Here is a 27,426-nt window from a genome sequence, read left to right as displayed (position 1 = left end):
TACATGCTGTGGACACAGAATATATTCTGGGATTTCACTGGTTGAACTGCCTGGGTTGGCAGATCCTTTGAATATTTTTATAAATGAATAGCTGTGGTGGGGCTGTTTGCTTGAGTGGTTACTTTTTGTTTTGTTTTTCAAAAGAAGACATAATCCCTGTTCTCCAGTATTTGAGCAGCCAGATACACAGTGTGGTTTGTAAATAATAGATGAATTAAGCCCATTGCATAAAGTGCAGGGGAGCAACAAAATCTCATCTTTCTTCCTATCAAAAAGAGGCTGGTTGCATATTTCTAACAGAGTATATGGCCTAGTCGTGCTTTTGTCCTACAGTATGTGACTGATGTGAATTAGCTTCTTCCCTCATTTTGAGGTTCTCATGCAGCACAATCTTATACACGTTTATTCAGGAGCAAGTCCTGAATGTGTGGAATGAAGAATGCGTGTGTACAATATTAGCCTTAAGATCTGGACTTGAACTTCATTCCTTTGATAATCTTGTGGTGAGCTCAGTTGCTAGTGCGTAGTGTAATACAGTGGATTGGCATACAAGTATGGACCAGAGACCCTCATTCAAAACCTGGTTACGCATGAAGCTTGCAGGGTGACCTGGGATCCTTCACACTCAGCCTGCATACCTTGCAGTAATGTGGGAGAAAGAGATCAACCATGCATGCCGTCTGAGCTCCTTGGGAAGAAGGCAAGGAGAAAAGAGTAAATGTGGTGAAACTCTACACTCATAATGGGTATGATGTGCAGTAGAAGAAGGCAAGGAGCCCAATGGCATCATTGAGAAACTGATGGCAGTGCTGCAAGCCCCAAGGTGTAACTGTGACAACTGAACATATCATGAGTCTCTGGTGTCTCCAGGCATTAGGGTGTATTTAAGAACCTGGAAGGATTTTGTCACGCTTACTGCCATGCGTTTGCAAGGTATCAGGCAGGTCCTAGACATTTGCTTCTGGTCACTAAGGCCAACGGTTTAAAACACACTTCTCCAAACTTGATGTTCCCCAGATATGTAGGACTGCACATTCCCAGCTAGTGCTATGCTGGTTGGGGATTATGGGAGTTGAAGTCCAACACATTTGGAGGACACTAGTCCTGCGGAAGGTGGCTTTAAAAGACACGCTGCATTGTTCACATGTCCATTTTCTGCCTTTCTCTAACCCCACCTCATGGTTCCAACTCCAGGCTCCTTCAAGCCTGCTGCATGGTAAGGAAAGGGATACTGTTGATTGTGTGGATGGACATCATGCATTAGTTGTGCATAATTCCTTCTGCTGAGACAATGTAGCTGTTACAACCCAAATAATGCATGGAGCAAATAGGCTGAAAGGCCTGGGCTAAGTCCAGTGTTTACATAGCCAGCAGCTATATCCATGGTTAGTTTATGGTAGCTAGTCTGGTCACCTTTTACAATGAAGAAATACCAGTGGTGAAAACTGTAGAAAGAGGCTTAGCATCCAGCCAAAGGAGACAAGTGACACTCACAGCAGAAATGAGCCTCCCTGTCCCCCATCTGTGCAAAAACAAAATGGAGCCCTTTCTCTGAGTACTCCCAATTCCCAATGGAATGTGGCTTCAGTACTGGCAATGGGACAGTGTCCTTCACTGCACATGCTTAGGGTAGTCTAAGGAAAGCAGACCACATGGTGCCGTCACGGCCCTGGCCTCTGATATTTGGTGCTGCCTCATAATGGGAGGGCTGACCCCATGATCGTCACAGAACTGGAGTGTCGGATGTTGTGCTGCTCTGATTTTGTGTCCTCTAGCTTGTGGTTGCTTGTTTCCTCTTGTGCATGCCTGTCCATGCAGCTCTTGAGGCAGAGGGTTGAATGTAGCAGAGGAGGCAGACACCAAGTGGTTGCATGAACAGTGAGATTCTCTCTCTCGCCCAGACAGCAGATTAGAGCAGTCAATCCTGTTCTCTCTGGAAGGGTGCATAGACTGGTCTCTGGGCCATGAAGCCCAAGTGCACTTCGTAGTGCTTTGTGAATCTGCAGTGAGGAATGTCTATTAAGACCTTCACAGACTTTTCTTTATTTAAGCCTCCAGAGCGAGAATTAGGCCAGATAAGCAGTTCCTTGCCTAAAGATGCATTCGTTTTAAGTGGAATACATTCCATATGGCTTTCTAGCTGATTTGATTCCTTTTGTAGCCTTTGTCCTGTGAAAACTCTTTATACTAATTCCAGTTGGAAAGCTTGGAGGGGCGGAAGGAGGCAAAACTGATCAACTGCAGATTCTCTTCCTGCCAAACCCAGCCAGCAAGAGTTCACTTAAAGTATGTGACCAGTCTTCACAAAGAATTAGCAATAACTTGCATTTATTGCAAAATAAAGAGCAAGGCGAGAGCAGGATATGGAGGTGGCGAGTCTGTAGTGATCCTTAAACTAAGTTCATTAAATATCTTAGAATAAATCATGCAACATAATGGAATATTGGCATAGCTCTGTGACTAAACCATACAAAATTGCTCACAAAATCCTGTTCTTATTTATAGGACTTGCACTTACTAATGTGTTCTGCCTGAGTTGCATTACAAGTCATAGTAGCACCTGTAAACTAGACTTCACTAGCTGGTAAACCAGAGAGTTAATAACTGCACTGTGGGTTGTTGAAGGAGTGCAAAACAGACAGATGAGAGTTGTTAACCTTGCTCTTTAAATATAATTACATTTTTTAAAACCTAAAATAAGAATTTCATGAAATGTTTGTAAAGTATGGACAGATAATTGGTAGCTAAAATATTGATCTGCTTGCCACATAGTTAGTGCACAGATGAGGGTCTTAAAAAGACTATTATGTGTAATGGATGCCTAGCACATAAGCTGACGGTCAACTGGATCTGTGGGAATGGTAGGATGGCTTGTGTACTTAAAATCTCCCTTGTATTTTTCAGAATACAAATGTTGTCCAGTCTACTAAGCAGGGAGGGATCAGGCACTTGTTCTGGGATTAGAAGGCACTGGGCTTTTCTGAGTTCTCTGCTGCATGTGCACCTTCCAGAAAAATTAGTTCATTGATGCATACTGGGGACCTGTTCAGATGTAATCCTCCAGATTCCTTGAACATGGTTTAGGGGTCAGGATCAGTCTGCAAGATCACTCCTTCAGCCTGACATTACATTCCTTCTCTAGCTTCTCTCCTTCTTGTACATGGCAAATACTACATCAAATTCAGAATCAATCTTGCAGATTTCTTAGCGTCATCTGGAGCTTTAGTACAAGATGGATTTGAAAACATCTTGAGGCTGGCTTTCATGATTTTGGTGAAAGGGAAGCCCTGGTTAATGTTGACAGTGGTAGGACTGGCGGGCAACAGAGGGTGGACCATGTATGAGAAGTGAAAGTTCTGTGGCTGGGGTGGGGGAGAAGCAGAAGCATATTGTCTTGCAGCCATTCCTGACCCTATAGTATGGTTAAGGGCATAAGAAGCATTATATCTTAGCCAGATCTAAGAGACTAGCATGAGCCTTTGTAGACCATAGTCTATTTCATCAGATCCATGAATTGGGAATGTGGTACATTTATATCTTATCTATTTATCAGCAACACTGATTCATATGTTGGCACAAAGACTCTAGAGTGGTGAACAAAAAAGGTTAAAACATAAAAGGAATCAAGCAATATGTTAAAGCTGATCAATAAAAACTGTGAGTGCTTCGTCCAGGAAGGCTTAATGAAGTTATGTTGTTTTCAGGAGATGCCAAAAACAGTACAGTATTGCTGCATGGCTGACTTCCAGGGACAGGGAGTTCCACAGAAATGGGGCTGCTAAATGAAGGGTCTTCTCTGTGGAACCCACAGGAGCGTCCCATCCAGTGATCTCAGTGACTGGGCAAGTTGTTCAAAGAGAAGACACGCTCTTGAGTATCTTGTGCTTGATGCAGTGCTGTAGTGATGTAGTATAGGTCTCCAAATTATGACCTCCAGATATTTTAGACTCCCAGCATTTTTATCTACTGGCCACACTGGCTTGGAGTGTTTTTATTAGTTTTTTTGTAACATTTGCACCTTGCTTTCCCCCCGCTTTTGCAAGGATCTCAGGACAGTGAACATGGTTCTTCTCCCTTTTACCTTCGTAAGAACCCTGTGAGATAGGTTAAGCAAGTGCTGCAGATTCAGCTGGTGTAGTTTGAGAGACAAGAGGCTGAAGTTACACAGTGTGCTTCTTCCCAAATGGGATTAGAGCACAGTCTTCCAAGTCCTAGTCCAACACTCTAACCACTGTACCAGAGCGGCTGGTAAAACATCTGCAGGCACCAACCTGTGGAAGGGTATTATGGTATATGTTATGTACCTGGTCCCCCATCCTTAACCAATGCATCATCAGACTGGTAGCACCCTCCTCAAGCATCTGTCAGAGCCCCACCATCCTGGCAACCATGTTGGTACTGACAGTTTGCTTCCCTTACCTGCTCAGTCCCTTTGCTGTGGGCTCACAGCAGAAGTAGGTGAGTCATCTGCCATTTTGATTTTCCCACAATACTGTAGGACAGCCTTCCCCAGTCTTGTTTGTTCTGGACATGTTTGGACTGCGACACTCAAAATTCCCAGTTAATGGCCCTGCTGGATGGGAATTCTGGGATTTGCGGTCCAAATGCCTCTGAAGGCCACCAGGTTGGGGAAGGTTGCTGTAGAAGGCCTGATTTAGCATTGTTTCAGAGCATTGTGGAAAAATTAAAATGGCAGAAGGTGTCACAGACATCATTGTTAGGGATGCAAGCATACCACTGCTGGGAAGAGGCTTGAGCAAGTGGGAGAGTCCATCAATGTGAGCAGGATGCCTATGTTAAAGGACTTTGGTTTTGGTTTGCTCTATCCTGGAGGAGGTCCTGTGTGCCATCCTGACTTTAAAAATGATGGGGTTGTTCACACACAGTGAGAATGGTTACTGTGCAATTACCTTTCTTGTGTCTGTGTCAACACATTTATGAGGTAAGTAGTCTTGGCATGCCTTCAGCTTACCTCCAAATGGTGGCATGCATCCCATCAGCCCCTGTGGCTGGGAACTTACTGCTCCCGACTGCATTGCTTACCTCGCCTCCACTGGCCTCCATGCTCCTCTGGGCATGTTCTCAGCCAGCCACCTTTTTTTTCCTGCCACTCTGTGGAGACCCCATCTATACATTAGAATTGCACAGTGGCTCTGCAGAGGCCACATCCTTAGAACAGCATGGCTGCTCCTTGTCTTTCCTCCCACTGCGTGCGCTCCACTGTGCAGCCAGATCATCTCCCTACATGCCATCCCGCTGATTGCCAGCCTACTCATCTTTTGGCTGGATTGCTAAGATGCTGGTCTTGCCCACCTGGCAAAGCCTCATGCTCAGACTCACTGTCTTCTCTTGTGCAAGACCATGCTGCCTCGCATGCCGACACTTGAATCTGCACCAGGTGGGGACATGGTGGTGCAGCCATCCCAGGTGGGCAAGCCATTGCTGGGTGGACAGGGCAGGGGAAAATGGCAGCCACAACCACTGAATGCACTGGCCAAATCAGGGAAAACATGGAGAAACACTGCATCTGGCTTCACCCATAATGAGATGCAGTGCTGAAACGTGGAAACCTTAGAAACTGTATTGCCATCTCAAGTGTCCTAAGACAAAGTACTCTTGGCTGTGCTAAGCATAGCATCTGTTTTTGTTCTGTGTGCTGACTCTGTGTGTGTTTCAAAGTTTTACAATCAAACAGTTTCCACTACAGCTTATCTTCCTTTTCCCGTCTTCCTTTTGTATGTTTACATCTGTCTGCCTGTGGTAGGAAAGTGTCAATACAGTCTCTTGTTCATGAACAACTGGGGCTCCCATGATTTGTGTGTTTCCTCTAGTTCAACAAATTTTGGTATGCATCTTGACTCTTGATTACGATGTTCTTTTGGTGGTTTTCATCATGGCTTTCCATAGCTTGCACATCTATCTTAGCTAATCCATGTACTTGTGGTAAATAATGTCTTGTGAATGTTTGTTTGGCAAGTACTGCAAATTGAGCTGGTGTGTTTTGAAAACTACTGTTCAGCATAAACTTCATCACATATCCTGAGCTTTGTGAAAATTAACATACACAAGTTGACTACTGTGCTAGCCTTAGTATCTGGTAACTGTATGCTTTCTGGGTATCTGCTATGAAACTCCACTATGAACAAGTGGTTGTTTTATCATCACATAAACAGATCTGCTCCAATTCACTGTCATGGTCTGTCAGCAATCTCTCAAAGTGTCATTGGCTGTCTGACATTTCCCACTGGATATTTCAAACATGTGGAACATCTGGATATCATAGCTTGTATCTGACACTCATGCTTGGCTAATACAGTATATGTCACATACCCTTCTTTTGCACAATACTGTGCCAAAATATCCTGGATGAATCTTCTTTAATATATTTGGTTCCAGTAGTTTTTGGAATAATAATTCTTTGTTCTTGGAGTATCAATCTCTTTTCTATTGTTATTTTTCCTTTGATGTTCGCAAGTCCTTAATTTTCCAGAGTTCTTCAGACTTGCTTTTGGATGAACCTCATATTATGGTCTTCATAAAACTCTGCATAAATTTATCTTTATCCTGTTTCTTGTCTTTCTTCCTATATTTCTTTTTCAATGGCTTGGTAGTTTCTAAGTATCAAGTGCTTCTGTGGAGTATCAGTTTCTCTATGTTTTTCAGTCCATGGACTGAATTCCATTTTGAAAAACATCTTGAGAGCCACATTGCATCTGTGAATTTGGGCAGAGGCAAAATGGGTGCAGCCAAAGGAAGAGTGTCCATGGTCAAACTGTGATTATTAACAGTTCTAAGCCAACTCTGAAATAAAGAACCTTCTGCATGCCTACTCAGAAGTAAGCAGTAGTGAATTCATGCTTTCAGCAATGGATCACCACTTTCAAATAGCATCCAAAATACAAAACCTTTGCATGTCTACCCAGAAAGCTTGAGCAGATGTGCTGCTCATAAGTAAACAGTGCATGCCTCAGAAGGAAGAAGTACTGAATCATGCAGTAGCATCCTCCCCAGGCCCTGCTTCCTCTTTCATGGGGATGGATCATGGTTTGATATGAAAGCTCTTTCCTGCTTAAGAGAGGAGAGAAACCTGGGGAAGGAGTTGGCAGGCCAGTTGAGGACCCCCTGTGGGCCATATCTGGACCATGGACCAGAGATTCCTCATGAGTGCTCTAGTCTATTATAATCATTTCAGGTAGAAATGTTTTGCATAAAATGTGTATTAAACACATTTCTTTTCTTGGTTTGCAGGATTTTCCAGATCATTCTTTGAAAACTAGTTGGCGCTTCAGCTAGAAGCTTCCATGTCGTGTTCTCAAGTGGCTTGAAGCCTATCTTTGCTATTGCTGCTGCACTGCCATAGATGATTTGATGGAACGTTCCACAATCTGCCACAGTGGCAAATGTTCCTTTTTCAGTTTATGCTTAGTTACTTTCTCACTGCTAACCTTAGAGAAAATCTGACTAAATAGTTCAACATTGCCAGTATAGTTTCCAACTCTGATCTGTGTTTGGGGAGTTCTAATCTTTTACTGCAGTTTTATTTTATCTTGATTGGATTTTATCCCTTCTGAAAATAGTATTTGGCCAAAATATGTTAATACTGTGGATATCTATCTGAATTTTATTTGAATTTTAGTTTTAGACTTTTCTCTCTGCACATTTGCAGCTGTTCATGGAATGTTTCTTCCAGATACAGCATGTATAAGTAAGTCAACAATAATGATTTCAATATCCTGCAACTATTTTAATACTTAATTCTTTTGAAAGATTCCTAAGCTGAAGAAGTGCCAAAAGGTACCAAGGTGAAGTTCCATCAACCCAATAGCTTGTTTTCTTTGGTGGTTCTGTCACCTAGTTTAAACTGCCTTAAATAGTTTAACAAATATCCAGTTTGTGCAACCAGTACACTAATGTATTTGGCTTTGGATAACTTAAAGTTTACTTTCTCTAGGGTGCTGTCATGATAATCACCATACTTAAGTCTTCTAAATAGGAAGCAATTCATTACTGCTCAGTATGTTTCTTCTCTGTGACCATCAGAGGATTCTCCCATTCTTTAAGTCGGTTTGCTGTCATTGGAAGAGACCTGGAAGGCCTTCTCTTCCATCTTCCTGTCAATGCAGTAAATCTATTATTGCAGCACTTCTGACAGGCAGTCATCCAGCCTCCATTTTAAACCCTTAATAACGGAGACTCAATGACAGAATAGCTGTTCTGTTAAGAAGTTCCTCCTAATATAAAGTTAAATTCTTTTTCTTTGAATGTGAACCCATTCATTTGCACACTACTTTCTGGAGCAAGAGAAAACAAATTTTTTCCCTTCAGATATTTGAAGATGGTTGCTTCTCCTTCAGTTTTCTCATTGATTTACCCATCAACTCCAACTCTGGGTTGTCTCTCCCCCAACAACCCAGAATTCCATGTTCATACATTATGATAATACCAGCAGGAATTTTAGCTCTAGCAGAAGCAACCAGGCAACAAGAACCAGCACGTGGACTGGTGCCTGCTTCATTCACAGCAAATGTTATGATGTCCTAAGTAAGCCATGTGTATACAAATTTTAAGAAGACATGATTGTTGAGCATACTTTTATTGGCAAACCTGACGTTGCAGCTGTGTACAGTATTTGTTAAAAATAACTTAGTTATTCAGCTGTCTCTTCTGTCAATGTTCTCTCTGTCTGGGAGTAATCCCAAATAAATAAGCAATTAAAAAGACTTTGTAAAATGAATAAGGATGACACATTTTTAAAAGAGACTGGCAAATAAATGAATATGCAGCACAAACATCTTTTAATGTCACTCATCAGCTGTAATTCTGAACACAGTGGTAATTCCAATTTTCTTAGCTAATCCTGAGATGCATAAAGACAATAAAGCAATGCTGTCAGTTAGCTTTGAAAGAGTAGAATTATGAGACTGGAGATTTTCATATAGGTAGAATAGATAATCAAATCCTGTCCTTAAGACAGATTCTTCATAATTGTAAGAAAATGTTTGGGTGTGCCTGAAACTGAGAAGAGCAGGGAGGATAGGATGGATGAAAGATTCTGTCAGTTGCAGAGTCTGCTTGGAATCTGCAAACTGTGTTTTAACTCTGGATGTTTTACACCGTTCTGTTTTAAAGTGTTTGGAGTGGGAGGGGAAACCTTGATAAACATTCTTTGGTTGGACTTGCCTTCATTTTAAAAAGTGTACCACAAAAACATCTGCAAATGCTACTTTTTGGGGAGGAGTATTTGCCTGATATTTAAGGCACGGTTCTAGGTTATAAAAAAGACAGCAAATAAGATTACGTTCCGTGGGAGGTAATCTAACCTCCACTAAAACACAAGCTTTAGAATTTTACTCAGTTGTTCATTAACTTGATGCATGTTTAAATTAGAAGAAAGCCTTTGGAAGCTTTTCTTAGGCACTAAAATTGAGCTACAGGCATGCCAGGAGTCTGTTTTTAATCTTCAGCCTGTGAAGTAGTGGAAGAGAATGTGTGTGGCAGAGTGTACTTTCCTTATCATTGAGTAGCCACACTTAAACACCCACACTGAGGAGTTAAAACATTGGATTAACAAATGTGGATGCCAGGCAGGTTTAAGCTTAGCCACTTTGCATTTTGGAAGTGATTATCTATTCGTTCTTAAAAGACTTAAGCAGCCTACTATAGCCAATGATGAGGCATGATAGATGTTCATAGATGATGATGTAGCCCAACAGCTTCTGGAAGACAAGTTGCCCACTAGCTTGGAGCATAACTGAGAGTCTAGCACAGGCCAACCTTTCTAGAGTGGCCACTTTTGCACTACCAATCACCAAAGAGGACTGAACAGGACAGTGATTTGCACAAAAAATCCATTTGCCAGTTCATATAGAAAGATATAATTTAATATGAAAATATATTTTATTTTTATATATTAAATATAATTTAATGTAAATATACAACTTCTATTAAATTTAAATGGAAATAAAATACATCTCATGACAGTAAGGAAGACTGTACTAATTTATGGTATGCCTTCTCTGGCCAGGTGCTAATTTGTGATGGGCAAGTCTTCAAGGTCCTGCCCTATTCTCCTTTCTCAGGATTCTTTACCATTAAACCTGACTTAGTCTGGCCAGCCCCTCAGAGAACTGCCCTCTTGACAGCCCTTCAAGTAGAAGGTGTTTCTCAGTTAATGGTCACCCTAAAAGTTACTAGAGAGTCCACAGTATCTGTGGTAGAACTACCCCTATACCCTATGTCTGTTGTCATTTAGGAGGAAGCAGGTTTTATTTAGGAGTGCCCGGATGAACTTGCTAAGGCTAATAACCCCCAAAGACTGAAAAGTCCTGTCATACCTCTTTCTTTGGCCCAAGGCCCCTGTTAGGCAAGGGACCAGGACTGCCCTGAGATCTGTAGGGAAAGTGTTCTCCAAAGCTGCTGAAGGTTTTCCTGATCCCTCTTTACGTAGGGGTTTTAGATGCCCCTTGTTTTGAACTATAGCTCTAGACTTACAGAGAAACCAAAGGCCCTATAATTGCATGCACTTTCTGTCTGAGAGAGAGAGTAATGGGGGCACATGTGTTCTACTTTGCGGATGACAGTCATGTGTTTGAAGAGCTGTCAAAAGAATAGTTCTTTCTTTGAAGGTGTCCAGGGACTGCCTCGCCCAAGCCTTGTCCAGAGTAAAAAAACCATAAGGAGGTAGAGCAGCTGGGGGCCTTTAATTTTCTCATCAACAGTTAACTGGGTAGCAAACTGGATAGCCCCACAGGTCGCTGATCATTCATCATAGTAATGGAAAGCAATGTGCTTCTGTTTAGATTATGGTCATTCTTTTTAAATGTGCATCTATATATGCAATTCAGCATGTCCAAATTTTATGCATAGTTATGCCATTTTATTGTGCTGTGTTTTGATAATGCATATGGCCACCTTAGTGTAAGGTGCAAGTGAGGAGATAAGATACCTGTTTTCCATTGTATCCTCAAATGCTCAGTAAAGAAACGGTGTGCTCAAAATGCTGACACACCAATGCCAAGGGCTGATTGCCAGCCTAGCTTCTTTATGAATGGTGTGAAATAAAGCAACTTCACCACTGCAGTCTCTTCCAGTGAGTAATTAATCACTAATTGATTCCACCCCTTCTCCATCACACTGTTTCTTAATGTTTCTAGGCTTGTCTCAGATCCATTGTCCATCAATGCTTTGTCTGGTCAGTTAATAAATCCCACACTTTGAAGCAGTGCTTTTTTTGTAAAAAAAAAAAAAAAGTGCCGGAACTCACATCTTGGGGTCACACTTTTACACAATGGTTGCAGCCGGCTGAGTCAGCGCGTGACCACATGACCGATCCCAAGCCGAGCAGCGCCCCAAGCTGAGCAGCGCCCTCACAATCAGCGCCGACACACAAACAGCCTGCAGGCACTATGTTAATGATTTCTGCCGCCGACCTGCTACACAATCACTTGGAAAAATCCATCAAAAAAAGGTGCCGGAATGCTGTTCCGGTGTGTTCTATAACCAAAAAAAGCCCTGCTTTTAAGTAATGTCATGTGCCCCGTGTTAAGCAGTTGACTCACAATGAATGCTTAAGAGTACCTCTTTATATGTGTGTCTGTGTGTTTTTACATTTTTTTAAGAGAAGGAAGTGCTAAACAGACCTTTGAGAGTACGTGCCCGATCCTCGTTACCTGGCAGGTCACCTGTTCAATGGAGGTCATCCCAGCCTTTGGGTTCAAGAATTCCACGAAGATATCCAGGTTTCCTCTTGGGATATGGAGAAAGCAACAGAAGGATGAGTTACAGACCACTGCCAAAAGAAGAAAAAAAACATGAGATTAAAAACTTAGGTATGTTACTTTTTTTTGTGATAGTGCCTTCGCTTGTCCATGTCCTTGTCTATTTCTTTCAAACAAACAAACAAAAAAGGCTTTTCTGTTCAATGTGCTATTTAATCCATTAGAACAGATTACTGAATCAAATGAAAGTGCCTAATATGCTTGTGTCTAGGATTTTCCTGTAGTCATTATAAACTGCCAAGGAAGCAATCAGAAGCATATAATTAGGCAGAACATAATCCCCAGTCATGATGGAAAATACAACAGGACCATGAGGATTAGATACTAAATGAGAGTTGGTGCACAGGCAGATAAGACCAGAGACTTTGCTAGAAAATTGTTCAAGCTGATTAGTGGTAGCTTCATAGAAGAGGGAGCCAAGTCATTTTTGCAGTTTTATTTAAACTGAGGATTTACAATCCAACTGTTGCTTCACTTTTATTACCGTAATAGGACATTAAGAAGGATATACTGAAACAGATCAATTGCCTTTTTTAATTTAATAGGAAGAATATTTCCTAACATTTTCTTCAGCATTTTAAAATGTCCATTATATTGTGGTCTTGATAAGTGCAGATATAAATTTAATCAAATAATTGATGGATCTGATAAGTCACAATCCTCTGCATGCCTACTCAAAAGTAGGTCCTATTGAGTCCAATTGGGCTTGCTCCTGGCTAAGTGTATATAGCATTGCAACTGATTGGTTGACAGCCGAAAATTGTGGCTTCTACCTTGTTGTTACTACTCTGATTGGTCCACTATTTTGGTGGTTTATTTATTACATGTATATGCCACCTTTCCTTCAAGAAACTCAAGGCACTATAGATGTTCCTGTTTCCATTTTATCCTCACAATAACCCTGTGAAGCAGGTCAAACTAGGAGATGGCAATTGTTCTCTTATCATCCAGCGAACTTCATGGCTGAATGGGGATTTGAACTCGTGTCTTGCCATTCCCACTTTGAATCTCTAACCCAGCCTTCCTTGATACTTAGCTATTGAATGAAATAGCAAATGGGATAGTGGATTGGCACAAGAGAAAATGGCTATTTAACCTCATGGGTCTGTGCATGTCTACTTCAAACTTGTTCCACTGAATTCATTAGGGCTTACTGTCAGGTAGCTCCATATCAGATTGCAGCTCAGAGTCCTGAAATATGTCATTACTCTGTTGGAGAAACTTTGCTGGTGGTGGTGGCAGGCAGTTTAAAGTGGTGGGGTAAAAACTGTAGCTCTTGGACATCCATTAATGAAAAGCTAATTTGGAAAAGAGACATTTGGATCCAAAACTAAAGGAAGCAAGATTAGGACTTAGATGGACTTAGGACTGAAAAGATAGATACTTGCTGGGAAATCTACCCAGCGTTTATAACTGCCAAAGGTGTAGAGCAGCCTTCCCCAACCTTGCGCCTTCCAGACACGTTTGGACTGCAGCACCCAGAATTTCCAGTCAGTGGCCCTGCTGGATGGGAATTCTGGGAGTCGCAGTCCAAATGCCTCTGAAGGCCACCAGGTTGGGGAAGGGTGGTGTAGAGGGTTCAGTGCAGCTATATCTGAAGTCAGAGTTCTGATGCAGATGCTCTTTATTGAAGTTGGTACGATGGCCATAAAGGTTGAGAGGGCACAGAACCCAGTGGCAGAGCCCATGATTCAAGTGGCTCCTGTTCAGTGGCCAGCATCTCCACTGAAGGTAGCCTTCCTCAGGTCCATGCCCGCTTGTGTTTTGGATGATAGCTGCCAGCATTTCTAACCAGTGGCACATCTGGAGGGCACCAGTTTGGGAAAGGCAGTGGTAAGAGATTTTGGATAAGAGGGCTGGGAAAGTTGGCCATGGCAGCAACTGCTCAACTGCTGATTGTGTTGCTAGTCATGAAAGGGGAAGTTACAGCTCTGATTCTTCTATTCTTTGTGAAAACACATCTTTTAAACTGTTGCTGTAATGAAGGTAATAGACGTGTACATGTTTTCCTAATGCATGCAACATCTGAATCGGGGCATGTGGTCTCGCTGCAGTCGAGGCATTACCAGGGACAGAGTCAACCTGTTCATTGGGCTATGCTAACCAAGAGGAAAGTCACAGGTATATTCTTGAAAACAGAGTGCAAAAATGGCACGCCTTGTGACATTACAGAGGGAATCCCTTTAGTATTGGTTGGAATGGCCTGTTACAGTCTTTATATAATATGTAGTCTTCGAATTAAACCTTCAGGCACAATGGCCAAATTTGATTGCTGACAAAGCCATTTTAAAACTGTAATAGAAATAAGAGGAGACTCATTGAGGATCTAGCACAGCCTTCCCCAACTTGATGCCCTCCAGTTGTTTTATTTATTCATTATATTTGTATGCCACGCCCATCCCCAAAAAAGGCTTTCTGGGTGACTTGCAATAGATAAAAGAACAATAGAACACCAATGAAAGGATAAAATTAAATTAAAACAATAAGACAATAAACAGTAGAAGTAAAAATTATTGGATAAAAGTATAAACAGTCAAAAAATGTAAATAGTACTGAAACAATTTTAAAAGATAAATACAGTGTGGCAGTTAAAAACTCCGAGAAAGGCAGCAACATAATCAACTCATTTCCATGGCTGAGTGGGGGACTAAAACTGAGATCCCCCAAGACCCAGTCGAGCATTCTAACCATTATACAACACTGGCTCTCGCTGATGGTAGACTGTAGTTCCCATCAGCTGTAGCATGGTCAGTGCTCAGGGATGCAAAGTGTTATAGTTCAAAGCATCTGGAGCACATCAGGCTGAGGAAGGCTGATTGAATATCTAAGAGAACCAACACATGGTATGGCACAATGAAGAGCATAAGGACCTGAGTAGTAAGTTGGTGCTTCAAATCTCAGCAAGAGAGATGTGATACAGGAGGCCTGTGATCACATTTTCCCAGGTTTTTTCACTTTAGAACACCCACTTGGGACTCTGAACCTTCAAATGGAATTCTAAGAAGATGCAAACCTATGTGCAAACTTAAAATTGGAAAAAATGAGAAACTGCAATTGACAGATTTATCCATCCTTAGTTTCTAGGGAAACCAAGAGGATAGCAATAACTTTTTTGATCCTCTTCTGTATATCCACCCACCCCCAGTTGTCTCCGGATTTTGCCTGAAGTAAAATTCAAAGCAACTTTTTCTAGGAATTTCTTAAAAGAAAAACTGCAGTTGTGAAAAAGCCAGGATTTCTTCTACTTTTGACAGAACTGTATGTGATGTATGGCATTAGGATTTATTGCACTGATTGACTACTACTCCATACCTAAGCTGAGACTCAGTATGGAAACTGGCTTCATTTTCATATAAACAATACAGGAAATCCAGCTGTAACTTGTTAGCCCTGAAGACAGAACAAACAATGACAGATGAGGTCATAGCCTCCATCCTGAGCTGCAGTAGGAGGAGCAAAGGGTGGGAAATGAAAGCTAGAGGCTATTTTCCAAGGCCTAACCTCAAGATGGCCATGCTGCCAGTCCATCAGTGCATGCTGGGATATGTAGAACAAGTTGAAGCTGGTTGCCCTGAAGGAAGGAAATATCCATCAGCATTATCTTACAAGCTAAACTCATATTTGCTCTAGTGGAGACAATGTGTATATACTGGAGTAATCTTCAGGTGGTACAGTCTTAAACAATTTGATCTAATTTGTCACTTGAAAAATATATATGAAATCCTGATTGCTTAGCTCACAACCCCAGTCACTGTGCCAAAGATGTCTGTGGGGAGTAGGGAGAAGGAGTTGGAGGAGAGTTGTAACTGTTAATTTCTAAGGAAAGGAGCACCTTACTGACAAGGATGGGCAGTCCAGCTTAGATTCCATCCATGCTGCTCTTGTATCTGTCAAAATCTGTACTGTGCAGTTTTCACATTAATCTGCAGTTTTCACATTAATGTGCAGATTTTCTGATCCTACAACCTGACTTACAGTTCTGTGAGGTTGTTTGAGGATTGCTTTTTAATTAAAAACAAAGTCCAGTAGGTACTAGCTGCCTGGCACAGCTGCAGCATATGGCTGCTGCCACACATGGTGAGAATAGAGTCCCAAATGCCAGGGATAGTGGTAGGAGCCCATGGCAAACTGCGGCTTCCCCCAGAGACATTGCACTCTCTCCAATGGAAAGAAAGATGGTGCCACCCCTGGGCAACCATGTGCTGTACTCATTCTGAGCAGCTGTTTCTGTTCAAAAGATATGTATATATGTATCTTCTCCTTGCCCCAGCCACTGACCATATGATGGTTTCCCAGGCCTTGTGCCATTTCCCCATTCTAAAAGGTTAAAATGCTTCTCCTAAGGCTTAATGGGTGGCAATAAGAGCTGTAAGCCAAAATATGCTTGTCTTGTGATCTTTTGATCCCACCCTTTTAAAATACAGGCCTCAGCACTATCTGAGGATCATTCTAATTCCAGGTGTTGAGAGATTTCCTTCAACATGGTAAATGGCAAAGCACTGTTATCACATTGAAGTTGTACCGCTGTTCATAATATGGAACCAGTAGCCTGCTTTAAGGCCTGCAGGGTACAGAATTCATTCAGATTCACGAAAGATTGCTTAACTTATACCACCGGCACAGCAACATTTGGCACATTAAAACAAAGTTGGATGGGAGTTTTAGTTGATGTCCTACTGAAGACTACAGAGACAGAAAACCAATTCAAGCTTTACTTTTTCATACTGTGGACAGCTTCTTCAGTGCTTGAATACAAATGTAAAGTGATTGGCCCAGTTCACTCATAATGACAACACAGAGTATTAGTTGAATATGGGTTGTTATGATAGACTGTTGTTGAATCATAGGTTCTGTTATATGCAAATCCTAAACTTTGGATTTCGCTGTGGTTTTTAATCATGAACAGCTCTGGAAGAGAAAACATTGACTGGTTTTTCATAACAAGATACCAGCATGGATGACCACACATGGTGGGTTGTCATGATGGCAAAACCCAGTGCAGTTTCTGCAGTGTGGCAAATTTTTCATAAACAAGCTTATGGCTGTTGTTGAACTGTTCAGGCTGCATGCCCTAATGACCAAGCCCAGCAGAATGAGTTCATTGTGGGTTGTCATAAAAGCCAGAAAGCCAGCAAGAGCAGCAAACACTCTTACTGTTTCTAGCAATTTTGCCAGTGCTGTCACTATCCCCTCTCATCCCTTCTCTGTGCCCTTTACCTGATGAACCTAAAATCTGAAGATACCTCAGAGTGTTCTGAATGTGCATGCCACTACACACACACACACACACACACAAAACACAGTTCTTGTGCAGGTGTGCTCATTTGTATGTTCAAATTTGTATGTTTTTTCCCTTGTGTTTTACTGTTCTGCCTTGAAATTTGTGCATCCTTACTGTTCCCTGCCACTGCTCTGTAACCCATGTGTATGGTGTCTTACAGAAGTATTGAACCCTGGTTGACTCTTCCACATTTTGTTATGTTACAACCTGCAGTTGAAATGGATTTAATTGGTATCATTGACAGTTGATTTACATAAGATATGGTCTCAAAATTGTGAAGGGGCAAAACACTTTTATTTGGTACAAAAGTTAAGTAAACAAAAACAAACTGGCACTTGTTGGTTGTGTTATATTCACCCTTATTCACAATATGGACCATGTAGGTATGTTGAATGGAGTCAACCTATGTGTAATTCCAGCGCCATATGATCTCAGATTAAATACACCTGTTTCTGGAAGGCCCCAAGTTTGTTTCAGGACATATCTAAGTAAACAGCATTATGAAGACCAAGGAGCTATCAAAATAACTTCAGGATAAAGTTGTGTAGAATCAGAGTTGGGCTAACCCCCACCCCCTCAATTTATGTACATTTCCTTGAGCACAACTTTCCATTATGAAATGGAAAGATTATGGCTTATTTGTGACTCTGCCTAGAGAAGGCTGTCCACCAAAACTCAGGGACCAGGTAAAGAGGGAAAGTAAACAAGAGGCCAATGGTAACTCTGAAGGAGCTGGAATGAGCTGCAGATGAGATGGGAGAAACCATCCATTGGACATCTACCACCTGGATGCTCCATAGAGCTGGGATTTATGGAAGAATGGCAAGAAGAAAGCCATTGCTGAAACAAATTCATAGCATGACAACATTTGAAGGCTGTAGAAAGGCATGCAAAAGATACAGCAAACAGATACAGAATGTACTCCCCAGAGAGTTGATACTCTTTGGCGCCAAGTTTATACTCTTTTCGGTGCCAGGCCAAAATCTTTTTATTTAAACAGTATTTTAAACTCTAATAATTTTTAAGTTTAGTTGCTCTGTTTGCTTTATTGTTTTGTTCTGTTTTATTATTGAAATTGTTGTTTTAATTGTCCTTTTAAATATTGTAAACCGCCCTGAGATCTTGTATAATAGGATGGCATACAAAAGCTTTTAATACATAAATGGGGGAAAGAGTTCTCTGGTCTGGTGAGACCAAAACCGAACTTTGTGGCCTTGTTGCATAATGCTGTATGTGGTGCAAAGCTAACTCAGCCCATTGCTCTGAGATCACCATTCCCACGGTGAAGCGTGGTGGCAACAGCATGTCCTGGGATGCTTTTCCTCTGCAGGTGTTGGGAAACTGGTTAGTATTGAAGGCAAGATGGTTGGAGCCACAGACAGGGCGATCCTTGAGGGAATCCGAATGGGACCTAGGATTGGGGCGGAGTTTCACCTCCCAGTTGGACAATGACCCTAAACACACAACCAAAGTAATTCTGGAGTTAAACCACAGGGCAGGGTTCACACATAATCCAGCTCATAATTCAATAATATCCTGCGATTCAGTGTCAGCCCATATTCTGTGTTGTCATTGGCTGGGTTCAGACAATATGATAACACGTACTCAAGAGCTGAGTGCAAGTTGATGTTGAACCATGGACAATGTGGTTGATCATGTTGTCTTAACCCAGCTGTGCTAATAAACCATGGTTTGTTAACCATGACCAACCCACAGTTCCCAGCTCAACAACAAACCACGAGTCCTTTTCATCCTTGGTTGCAGGTTCAGACAGTGCAATAAGCCATGACCCACAATAGCCATGACCAGCAACAACAATCTGAGGTTCAGTGACAATCCATATGCAACCCTTCAATGTGGATGATTGTGTTATTTGTGCCCAGTCAGTATGTTCAAACCAGGTCACTATGTGGATCAGGGATGGGGGAGAGTTTTGATTTTTATGCAGTTAACAAATTGAACTACAGGAATTGATACATGAACCAGAAGGCAATTAAACGGCAATACTCTTATTTTTCCGAAGTTTGCACTGAAAGTTTACAGATTTAAAAGATTAAAAAGTAACAAAATGTGCTTAGAAAGGAGTGTGCAAAAATGTATGTGCTATGCCCATCCCTAGTGTGAAGTGCCCATTACTGCTGCACCTGCAAGCTTCTATGCTCTGGAAATGAGTTGCCACTCCGTTTTTCAGATGGCAAGTCCCAAGAATAACACATTTTTACACATTGTGGCATAGCCTTTCTGTTCTGTAGCACATCAGATAGGGTGAAGTGTCAAAGTACTTTACTATTACAACGTACGCAACTGGCTTGCTATAGAGCACCTGTTTTCTGTAAGCCTGTAACAAAATCCGCATTGCAGTAGTACCTATTAATAGCATATATTGTGGTCTTCCATTGATTTACCCCATTCTATGACTGTGGATATGGCCTGCAACTTTAAGTTGGGGTTGTTTAAACAATTTATTTTACAAAAGGAATTAATGTGAACATTTTGATGTCTGTGCATAGTTGACCAGCCTAGAATGGTAGTTAAGGTGAAGAAACAGGCCTTGACTAACGGTCACCTCTCTGAGGTTGAGTTAGTTAAGGAATAACTGAAAAACCAACACCATTAGTGATGACCCAGTCCACAAGCATAATGCATTCTGAGTATCTTGCTAATGCTAATACATGACCATGGCTCCCTGTTATAATGTCATTTCAGAGGAGGATGAACTGGAGGAGACAAAAGACGTCGCTGTTCGTGTTATGTCCTCTCAGTCAGTGCTTGTTACTTGGACAGATCCCGCCTCTGAGAAACAGAAGACGGTCTCCTCTAGGTACTGGGCGTTATATTGTCTTTTATAAAGCTATGCCAAAGGTATATCAGTTCCAATCTGTTGCTTGTAGCTGTTGAAATATAGTGTGGCCAGAGGATCTTGTAAAGACAAAATAATGAATGGCTTGCACCCCACTGAGTGCACGAGCAGTAAGTACATTAAGCATCTCCAGTGTATATCTAATCTCCACAGCCTGCAGTTAAGAGGTGAACAATATTTGTGCGCTTGGTTGTGCCTGCATTTTCCAAGAGTGGTGTCCATGTGAGATAGGTTTACATTGTGAAGGATGGGAAATGGGACTTTCAAGTATTAGGCTTCCATTATGAGTTTATCACATGAAATAGATAAAGACAGAAAAGGCTGACATTTCAGAAAAGCTTCAGAAAAATCACTTTACTTAGATTGAAGGTTCCTTAGTGAAGATGGCTGCAGCACAACCCCTTCACTTAGCGGTCCCTTCCTCTGATTTCCCTAATGTCTGTTCACTCATCATCTCCTTTGCACAACTGTTCTGAGGGAGAACAGAAGGCAAGTTGAAAGTGCTATGTTTCCTTATGTTTGTGTGCTTAGAGAAGACAGGTGAACAGGCAATGACACCAAGATAGTGAAACCAACAGTAGGGCCTCAGTAGGGCAGCTGCCCAAAAATACAAGCACTGGTTTTCTTAAAACTTCCAATGAAATACAGTTCATAAGAGTGGCTAATAGGGAACATTACAGCAAAAGAAGGTACATTGGAGGCTTTTATTATTTTTTTACTCTGATGAGTCTGATAATCTGATACTCATCTGAATCAGATTGAGATTCAAGCTAGTTTCACTGTCAATGTTTTGCCAAAGTAATTTTGGGATTGCAGTTTTATGAAGATGTTTAGAAATCTCTGTTAAAAGTCCTGAGCCTCACATTCAGAGTTGCCACATTCACCGGAGTTGGAAAATTGGGTGATACTATAACATAAGTATTGGATTAGACTGGAAGATGTTCTTCCACATGCAAAGGTGTCTTCCACTCCTACAAGGATTTTTTATACCTCATACTCGAGTATTGTGAAAGAAAAGTGAAACTAAATTTGATAGCCTTCCACTTGTGCAAGCATGAGAACTGCTGTTGTTTTTCCTTCATATAGCAGCTCACAAACTATGGTAGCATGTCCACAATCTTGCCCCACAAAGTGTTTGTAGCTGTTTTACTTCTGCCTATTTGTCTTGGGATCCCAGCCCTGTATTTGCAGTGTGGATGTGACACATGAACACATTTAATGGTACTCTGAGCATAAGGAAATGTGATGCTGTCCTGATTATTGTGGCTCATAGTTGCTATCTTTTTCCTATCCCCAAGAATTTGCCTTGCATGTCAGGTAAAAACTGCTCAGTGTATTACTCAAATGCAGATGGCTTTGTGCTGATTTAAGCATTTATTGTTTTGTGTCATCTCCTGTGATTGTGTTTAATAAGATGTTTTTTGTGTATTAATCCCAGGCAGTACACTGTCCGTTATAGAGAGAAAGGGGAATCAGCAAGGTGGGATTACAAACATGTATCCAACAGGCGGGTGTTGGTGGATAAACTGATTCCAGACACCATGTATGAATTTGCAGTTCGAATCTCACAGGGAGAAAAAGAAGGCAAGTGGAGTACCTCAGTTTACCAAAGAACCCCAGAAGCAGGTATGTCTTCTATTTAGTAGTGTGACTTATTTGATATGTGTTGGAACTACAGCTAGAGTTGCTTCACGCAGGAACGTACTTCACTCAGCATCTCATCACTCAGTGACTCAGTGCTTGATTGCTTACTCAGCTAAGCAAATGGTAAATGCTTCCATTGAAAAGAATTGTATTTGACAGCCAAAGATGTTATGCTAAATGTGCACCTGGAGCCCAGATGAAATCTATGCATTTAGCTCTCTTCTCCCCCTCCAATATTATCTAATGGAACTTATGTGATATCACAGTAGTTGTTCCACCACTGCTCTCCATGCCAGATCATTAGTTATTCCGTATGTTCTGGACAAGGTAGATATGATAAGCAGTTGCCTTTCTTTTAAAGTAATATGTCCAATGTGGGAATGTCATGGCAAGAGCAAGTTCCAACGGACATCACAGATGAGGGATGGCTAAGTGCATGCTTGTGAGTTTAGGTAGAAAGTCTACATTTAAAGTAATTGGAGGTCTCTTGAATGTTCATCTCATAATGATTGATCTGTGTTGGCTTTTTCACTCACAAAACTTTGGAAAGGAGATTGTTCTGTTTCCTGGAACCTTTGATTCATTTCTCAACTGTCTGTACAAGTGGGAAGGCTATTTAAAATATAGTTTGGCAGCTGTACTTTTTGGGCTGTATTTTTAACCTGTTGGGTTTTTTTTTAATATACTGGCCTGCTGAACAATTGCTTTCATTGTGCCCCTTAGATGTTTTCAAATGGTTTCATGTTGTGCCAGCCTCCTTTTAATTGAATTTCTCTTAAGTAAATATGTCTGGTTGATTCTATCATTCTTCACAGAAGCCACAACTTTCATTTTCGCATACCTCCTGTTATTGATGGAACAGTATGTATTTGCAATGGACGCCTTAGGTTGACCTTCATTAAAAGGTCAGGTTGAAAAGTGGTGGAATGTAAATATTGGAAGACACAAAAACCCTGTATCATCCATTTCTTAGTTACAATTTTTCTCTTTTTGTTCTGTTGTTTATTTCACAGCTCCTTCCAGTGCACCAGAAAACCTGAATGTCTGGCCAATAAAAGGCGAAACCCCATCTGTTGCTGCTACCTGGGATGCTCTTCCAGAGGGTGAAGGAAGAGTGAAAGGTAAGTTGTAGTAACTCTGTGTGTATAAAACAGATTATAGGAGCTAAGATCCAGACCAGATCTTTTGATATGCTGAGCAAAAAATTGTGACAAAAGAAAAATAATCTGTAAACCTGACATGAATCAGCAGCTAGAATCGAGTCCCTTTTGAGGCTTTTAAGTCTACTGCTAAGCTGTGCACTGCTATCCAGTGGTGTGCTGGCAAACTGAAATGGGTTTGGCTGTTTATGCTGCTTGCTGATGGAACAGTCATATGCTAGAAAGGAACAAAAACTTTTCACTTTCTGTGGTGGTACCCTTGACATCGGAGGCTGAGGGCACATCTATACCAGTATTCTAAATAAACTTAAGAGGCATTCTCTCTTGCTCATGGAATACTGAAGATTGTAGTCTGTAAGGGATCTCTAGGAGAGAATTCCTAGCACTTTGAAAAAACTAGAAATCCTTGGTTTGGTTTGGTTTGGTTTGGTTTGGGGGCTAGAGCTCCTGGATTCTCTCTGTCAGCTTTTGGCTTTATACTTCCTTGACTGTCTGCATGATCTGTAGCAGCTTTCCCCAACCTTGTGCCTTCCAGACATGTTTGGACTGCAACACCCAGAATTCCCAATAAATGGCCCTGCAGGATGGGAATTCTGGGAGTTGCAGTCCAAATGCCTCTGAAGGCAACCAGGTTGGGGAAGGGCATTCTATAGGAATGATCCAGATTCTTTACACCTCACTGCAACAGAAGAAAATGTTATACAAGCAGGAATTAGGGTGTGTATAGAGAATACTGGATAAGAAGAGGATTGGCCAATGCAGGAAATACCTTCCTTCTATCTGTGGGAGGTCAGGTGTGCAGATCAGTTACCACATGGAGAAGAAGGGAGAATTTCCAGGGTAGAAAACCCATTTCTTTTCTAGCCTTCTCCTCCACTCCTAGTCACTTGCATCCTGTCCTCCATACACATGGATTCTGTGCCCTCTTCCTCCATGTGAGGAGGAAAAATCAGGATCATGCAGTCAGTTTTGAATATCCACTCATTTTTAAAGTAAAAATAAGGTGCCAAGCTCCACAATTTTGCATGGAACATTGTATTACATGTATGTTTGAATTTAAAATTTTTGTTCATTGTAGCTGCCAAGTAAATTTCTGACTTAAGAAACTCTGGTTTCTGACTGTGACTTAAGTAGTCATAGAAGAATCCATAAGATCTGTCACAATTTAATCTACAATGAAGCTCTGAGTTGGCTGTCAGTATGAGGCCAATTTTGTCCATTTGCCCACATTTTCCCCTTTATGGAGAACACATGCCCTCTAACAGGTACTGATGTTAAATACCTTGTAAACTTCATCCAAGCGATGGCAGAATAGAATAGGAAAAATATGATCCTAACCTTTCAACTGCCTTCTTTACCAGCACTTTCTTCCTCTTCTCCCAGACTCACAGGCTAAAGTGTCCTGAACACATCTGGCTAAGTTTGAAATGACAGCAGACAAATTATCAGTTGAAAAAGATTACGGCAGTGCTTTTCCTATGGGCTTTCTTTTCCACTCATTCCAACTTAGTATTCAGACTCAGACAATGAGTTTAGATATTCAATTCCTGTGTAGTTTGGAGAAACTAGTGAAAGCCAAGACAGTTAAAATAATTATGATATTAAAATAAATATGCAGTGTAGATACATCTGAGAATATGCTGGGCTTCAGTGTAGCCTTTAACACCAGTAATATTAACTTGATACCTCAGAGGGACACCTCAGATGGCCTGAAGTGTAAGGAGATAATTGACCAGGTCATGTGCATTCACCTTCAGCTTCAATCTGCTAAAGTTTCATTCACACTAACTAGACAAACTGATAAACTGTTCCTGGACTGGCGTATTACATGTTTGAATGATTTCCCAGTGCACAAAGATATGCTGCATGAAGAAAAATCAACCTTCAAAGAGATTTTCTCTCCCTTACAGTTTCTGCTTTCCAGTTTTCTGCATGTAAAGTGTAGTCAGGCGCAATTTTTGTGTTTCTGTAAAATGGTCACCAAACAATTCTTTGGACATGCTTTGACATGCATTTTAACAATTAGCGCTGACAATGCAATGCTAGGTTTTGTGAAAGAGATGTTGTAGTCCTTAAGAGTGGTGGGTAAGGGGAGCATTTTAATGACATAGCACAGATCAAACTTTAGGAGAATCCTAGAAGTAACCCAAACATATGCTATGTTTGAATGTTTCATAAAATTATATTTGCATGTTATTTTGTATCAAATGCCGCATAATCCTTTGCTTACATTGTATTGGCCATATAAGGAGCTATCGCAGTGTTGTTGTGTCTCCATGCTTTTTAGGCAAAGTGTAAGTGTAAGGAGATAATTGACCAGATCACATGCATTGAGACCTGGTCTCAGTGTGCATTGACCTGGCCATGGCGGAGAGTCCACTTTATATCTGTGCCTCACAGTTTTGCCCCAGATTTTGGGAGAGGTGATGCTATCACTGGAGAAGCCATGGTGTGGGCTTTCCCCGCATCACCAGTTGCTTGTTGCCTTACCTCAATGCAGGAAGGAGCAGTGCTGCCCTTGCTTCACTCAAGTAGCTCAGCATAAAAAGGTGGCCTTAATAAATGAAATGAGATGGGCTTCTCCTTCATTAGCCGCTTTGCGAGTAGGGCTGGTTCTCTTCAGCACAGAGATCGTGGTTTGTTTAATCCAGAGTTGCTCATTGTTTGAAGAATTGCAAAATTGGTTAATGTTGTATCCCAAAACTAGGCAATTCTGCCTTAAGCCAACGAGGATCGACACAACAAAGCTGGCATAGAGGCCTGACTCTTATATCCAGCACTATGAATCATCCTTTCTTATACTGGGAATGTTATAGCTCAACTGGCCCTTAGAATCACTGTTACTGAGACGATGTCAACCAGCATGTGGTACCTTAGCAGTTCAACTATGGACTGTGCACTTTTTGGGTATGAGAAACAGCTTATTCCTTCTATATATGTGTATGCAAGAATATTTGATGTCTGATATAGTAATAATAACATAAACTGTGACATACTGATAGAGTCTGGGGTATTCATTTAAATATTGGACACTTGTGTCTTAAAAGGATAGCAAAGTATTTGTTCAACTTTATATATATGTCTTTTATACCCCAGCTGTTACTTTGACGTGCATTGCCAGTGTATTAATTTTAGTAATGCACGTTCTAATTCATCCTACCCATACAGTCTGTCCGCTGGAAACAGGATTGTTTTCAGTTTCCTCCTTCCAACCGTCTGCCAAATCATTTCAGAATACATTCTTTCATACGCCCCCGCTCTCAAGCCCTTTGGAGCAAAGTCCATTTCCTACTCGGGAGACACTACGTCCGCCATGGTGGATGGTCTGCAGCCCGGCGAGCGCTATATTTTCAAAATCCGTGCAGCAAACAGGAGGGGCCAAGGCCCTCAGTCCAAAGCTTTCAGTGTTGCCCTGCCAGCAAGTAAGCACTGAGTCTTTATTCTTCTGTCTATCTAATTCCACGTTGCTATTTCTCACTGTATCCCATTTATAGCCGTGCATTGCCTTGGAGGGGTTTCTTTCTATTTCAAGGATGCTTTGTTATAGGACTGAGCACTTTATTTTAGGGTATGTGCAGGGTCCGTCTCTGGCTGCAGTTGTGGGCAACTGGAGGCTTCAGCCTAATTTCAAAACACCTCTGAAAGTGATCAGATCAGGACTCTGTATCCTGGCTAGGTATGAGGCCTGAGGAAGCAGACTGCACCGTGATGCTCACTGTCAATTTTGGGCCATGCCACACAAGGCAGGAGACAAGGCCTTGGAAAACACACTGTATGAGGCATGCATTTTTCCCCATAAGAAATTATTGTCCCGGCCTAAGATAGCAGGCCTTAAGAAGGCTGGCAGAGCCAGACTGTTTCTTGGCTTTGCCACTTAAGAGATTTCATTCTTAAGTATGAACTGCTTCAGGAACTGACTAAAGAGGTGAGCCTTAGTTTCATATCTTGGGTCTACAGATCACAATTGTATGCCAGGCTTCCTCAACTGGGTTCTGTTCAGATTTGTTGGACAGCAGCTCTTGGTATCTTTCAGCCTGAGGAACTGTTGTCCAACACATCCGGAGGGCACTGTGTTGGGGAAGGCTGTTGTAGGCTCCTATTCTCTCCCCCCACTCCCCCAACATACACATAACATAAAATGCTTGCTTTCTTTAATAATAAATATAGGTACTATTTAAACCTTCCACATATTGGTTAAAACTTAGTCAATGAAGAATTTAAATTCATTTGCTACTGGAAATTCTCTTAAAAGTTCTCTACTGTGATTTTTGTTGACAGATATTCTCTGATGTCTATGTTTAAAGTACAGCGATATTCAACTTTGATGTTTGATTTCACTCTGTGGTACTTGATAATGTTCTGTAGATATCACACAATGACATTTAGTTCCTGAGACCATTTACTAGGTAATATGCAATGGTGTCTAGTTTTCAACAGTACTGAGCAATCGACCACTTATTACATTTCACAAGTTAGTTTAAAAGAGTCCACAAATCTTAAGCACTTACATTTTTGAGCTTAACTTTCATATTCAAAATCCAAATGTATAGTTTCTCATTAAGAATGATCAAATGTTGAATATTTGGGAATACTTGTGAATATTGACAGTGAATATTTTATAATAGTATAATTTAGAGCATATTTTGGGATGGCTGCAAGAATATGTTTCACTGGGCAAGCTTCCTTTCTCTCTCTCACTCTTTT

At 41.3% G+C, this 27,426-nt stretch overlaps 1 protein-coding gene across 1 annotated transcript in view; it reads left to right on the top strand.

Moving 5' to 3' along the window:
- FNDC1 (fibronectin type III domain containing 1) overlaps window positions 1–27,426 on the top strand; it is a 103,775-nt gene that overhangs the window by 27,341 nt on the left and 49,008 nt on the right. The window contains exons 2-6 of the mRNA XM_044421886.1: window positions 11,619–11,828; window positions 19,765–19,879; window positions 21,357–21,544; window positions 22,576–22,683; window positions 25,956–26,144. Coding sequence (XP_044277821.1) covers window positions 11,619–11,828; window positions 19,765–19,879; window positions 21,357–21,544; window positions 22,576–22,683; window positions 25,956–26,144 — 810 coding nt within the window. The remainder of the gene's footprint in view (window positions 1–11,618; window positions 11,829–19,764; window positions 19,880–21,356; window positions 21,545–22,575; window positions 22,684–25,955; window positions 26,145–27,426) is intronic.

This window comes from Varanus komodoensis, unplaced genomic scaffold (genome assembly GCF_004798865.1).
Source record: "Varanus komodoensis strain SLA01 unplaced genomic scaffold, ASM479886v1 scaffold1, whole genome shotgun sequence".
Classification (NCBI taxonomy): Eukaryota; Metazoa; Chordata; class Lepidosauria; order Squamata; family Varanidae; genus Varanus; species Varanus komodoensis.
Note: the sequence above shows the minus strand (reverse complement) of the source record. Positions and strands in the feature narration are given on the sequence as shown.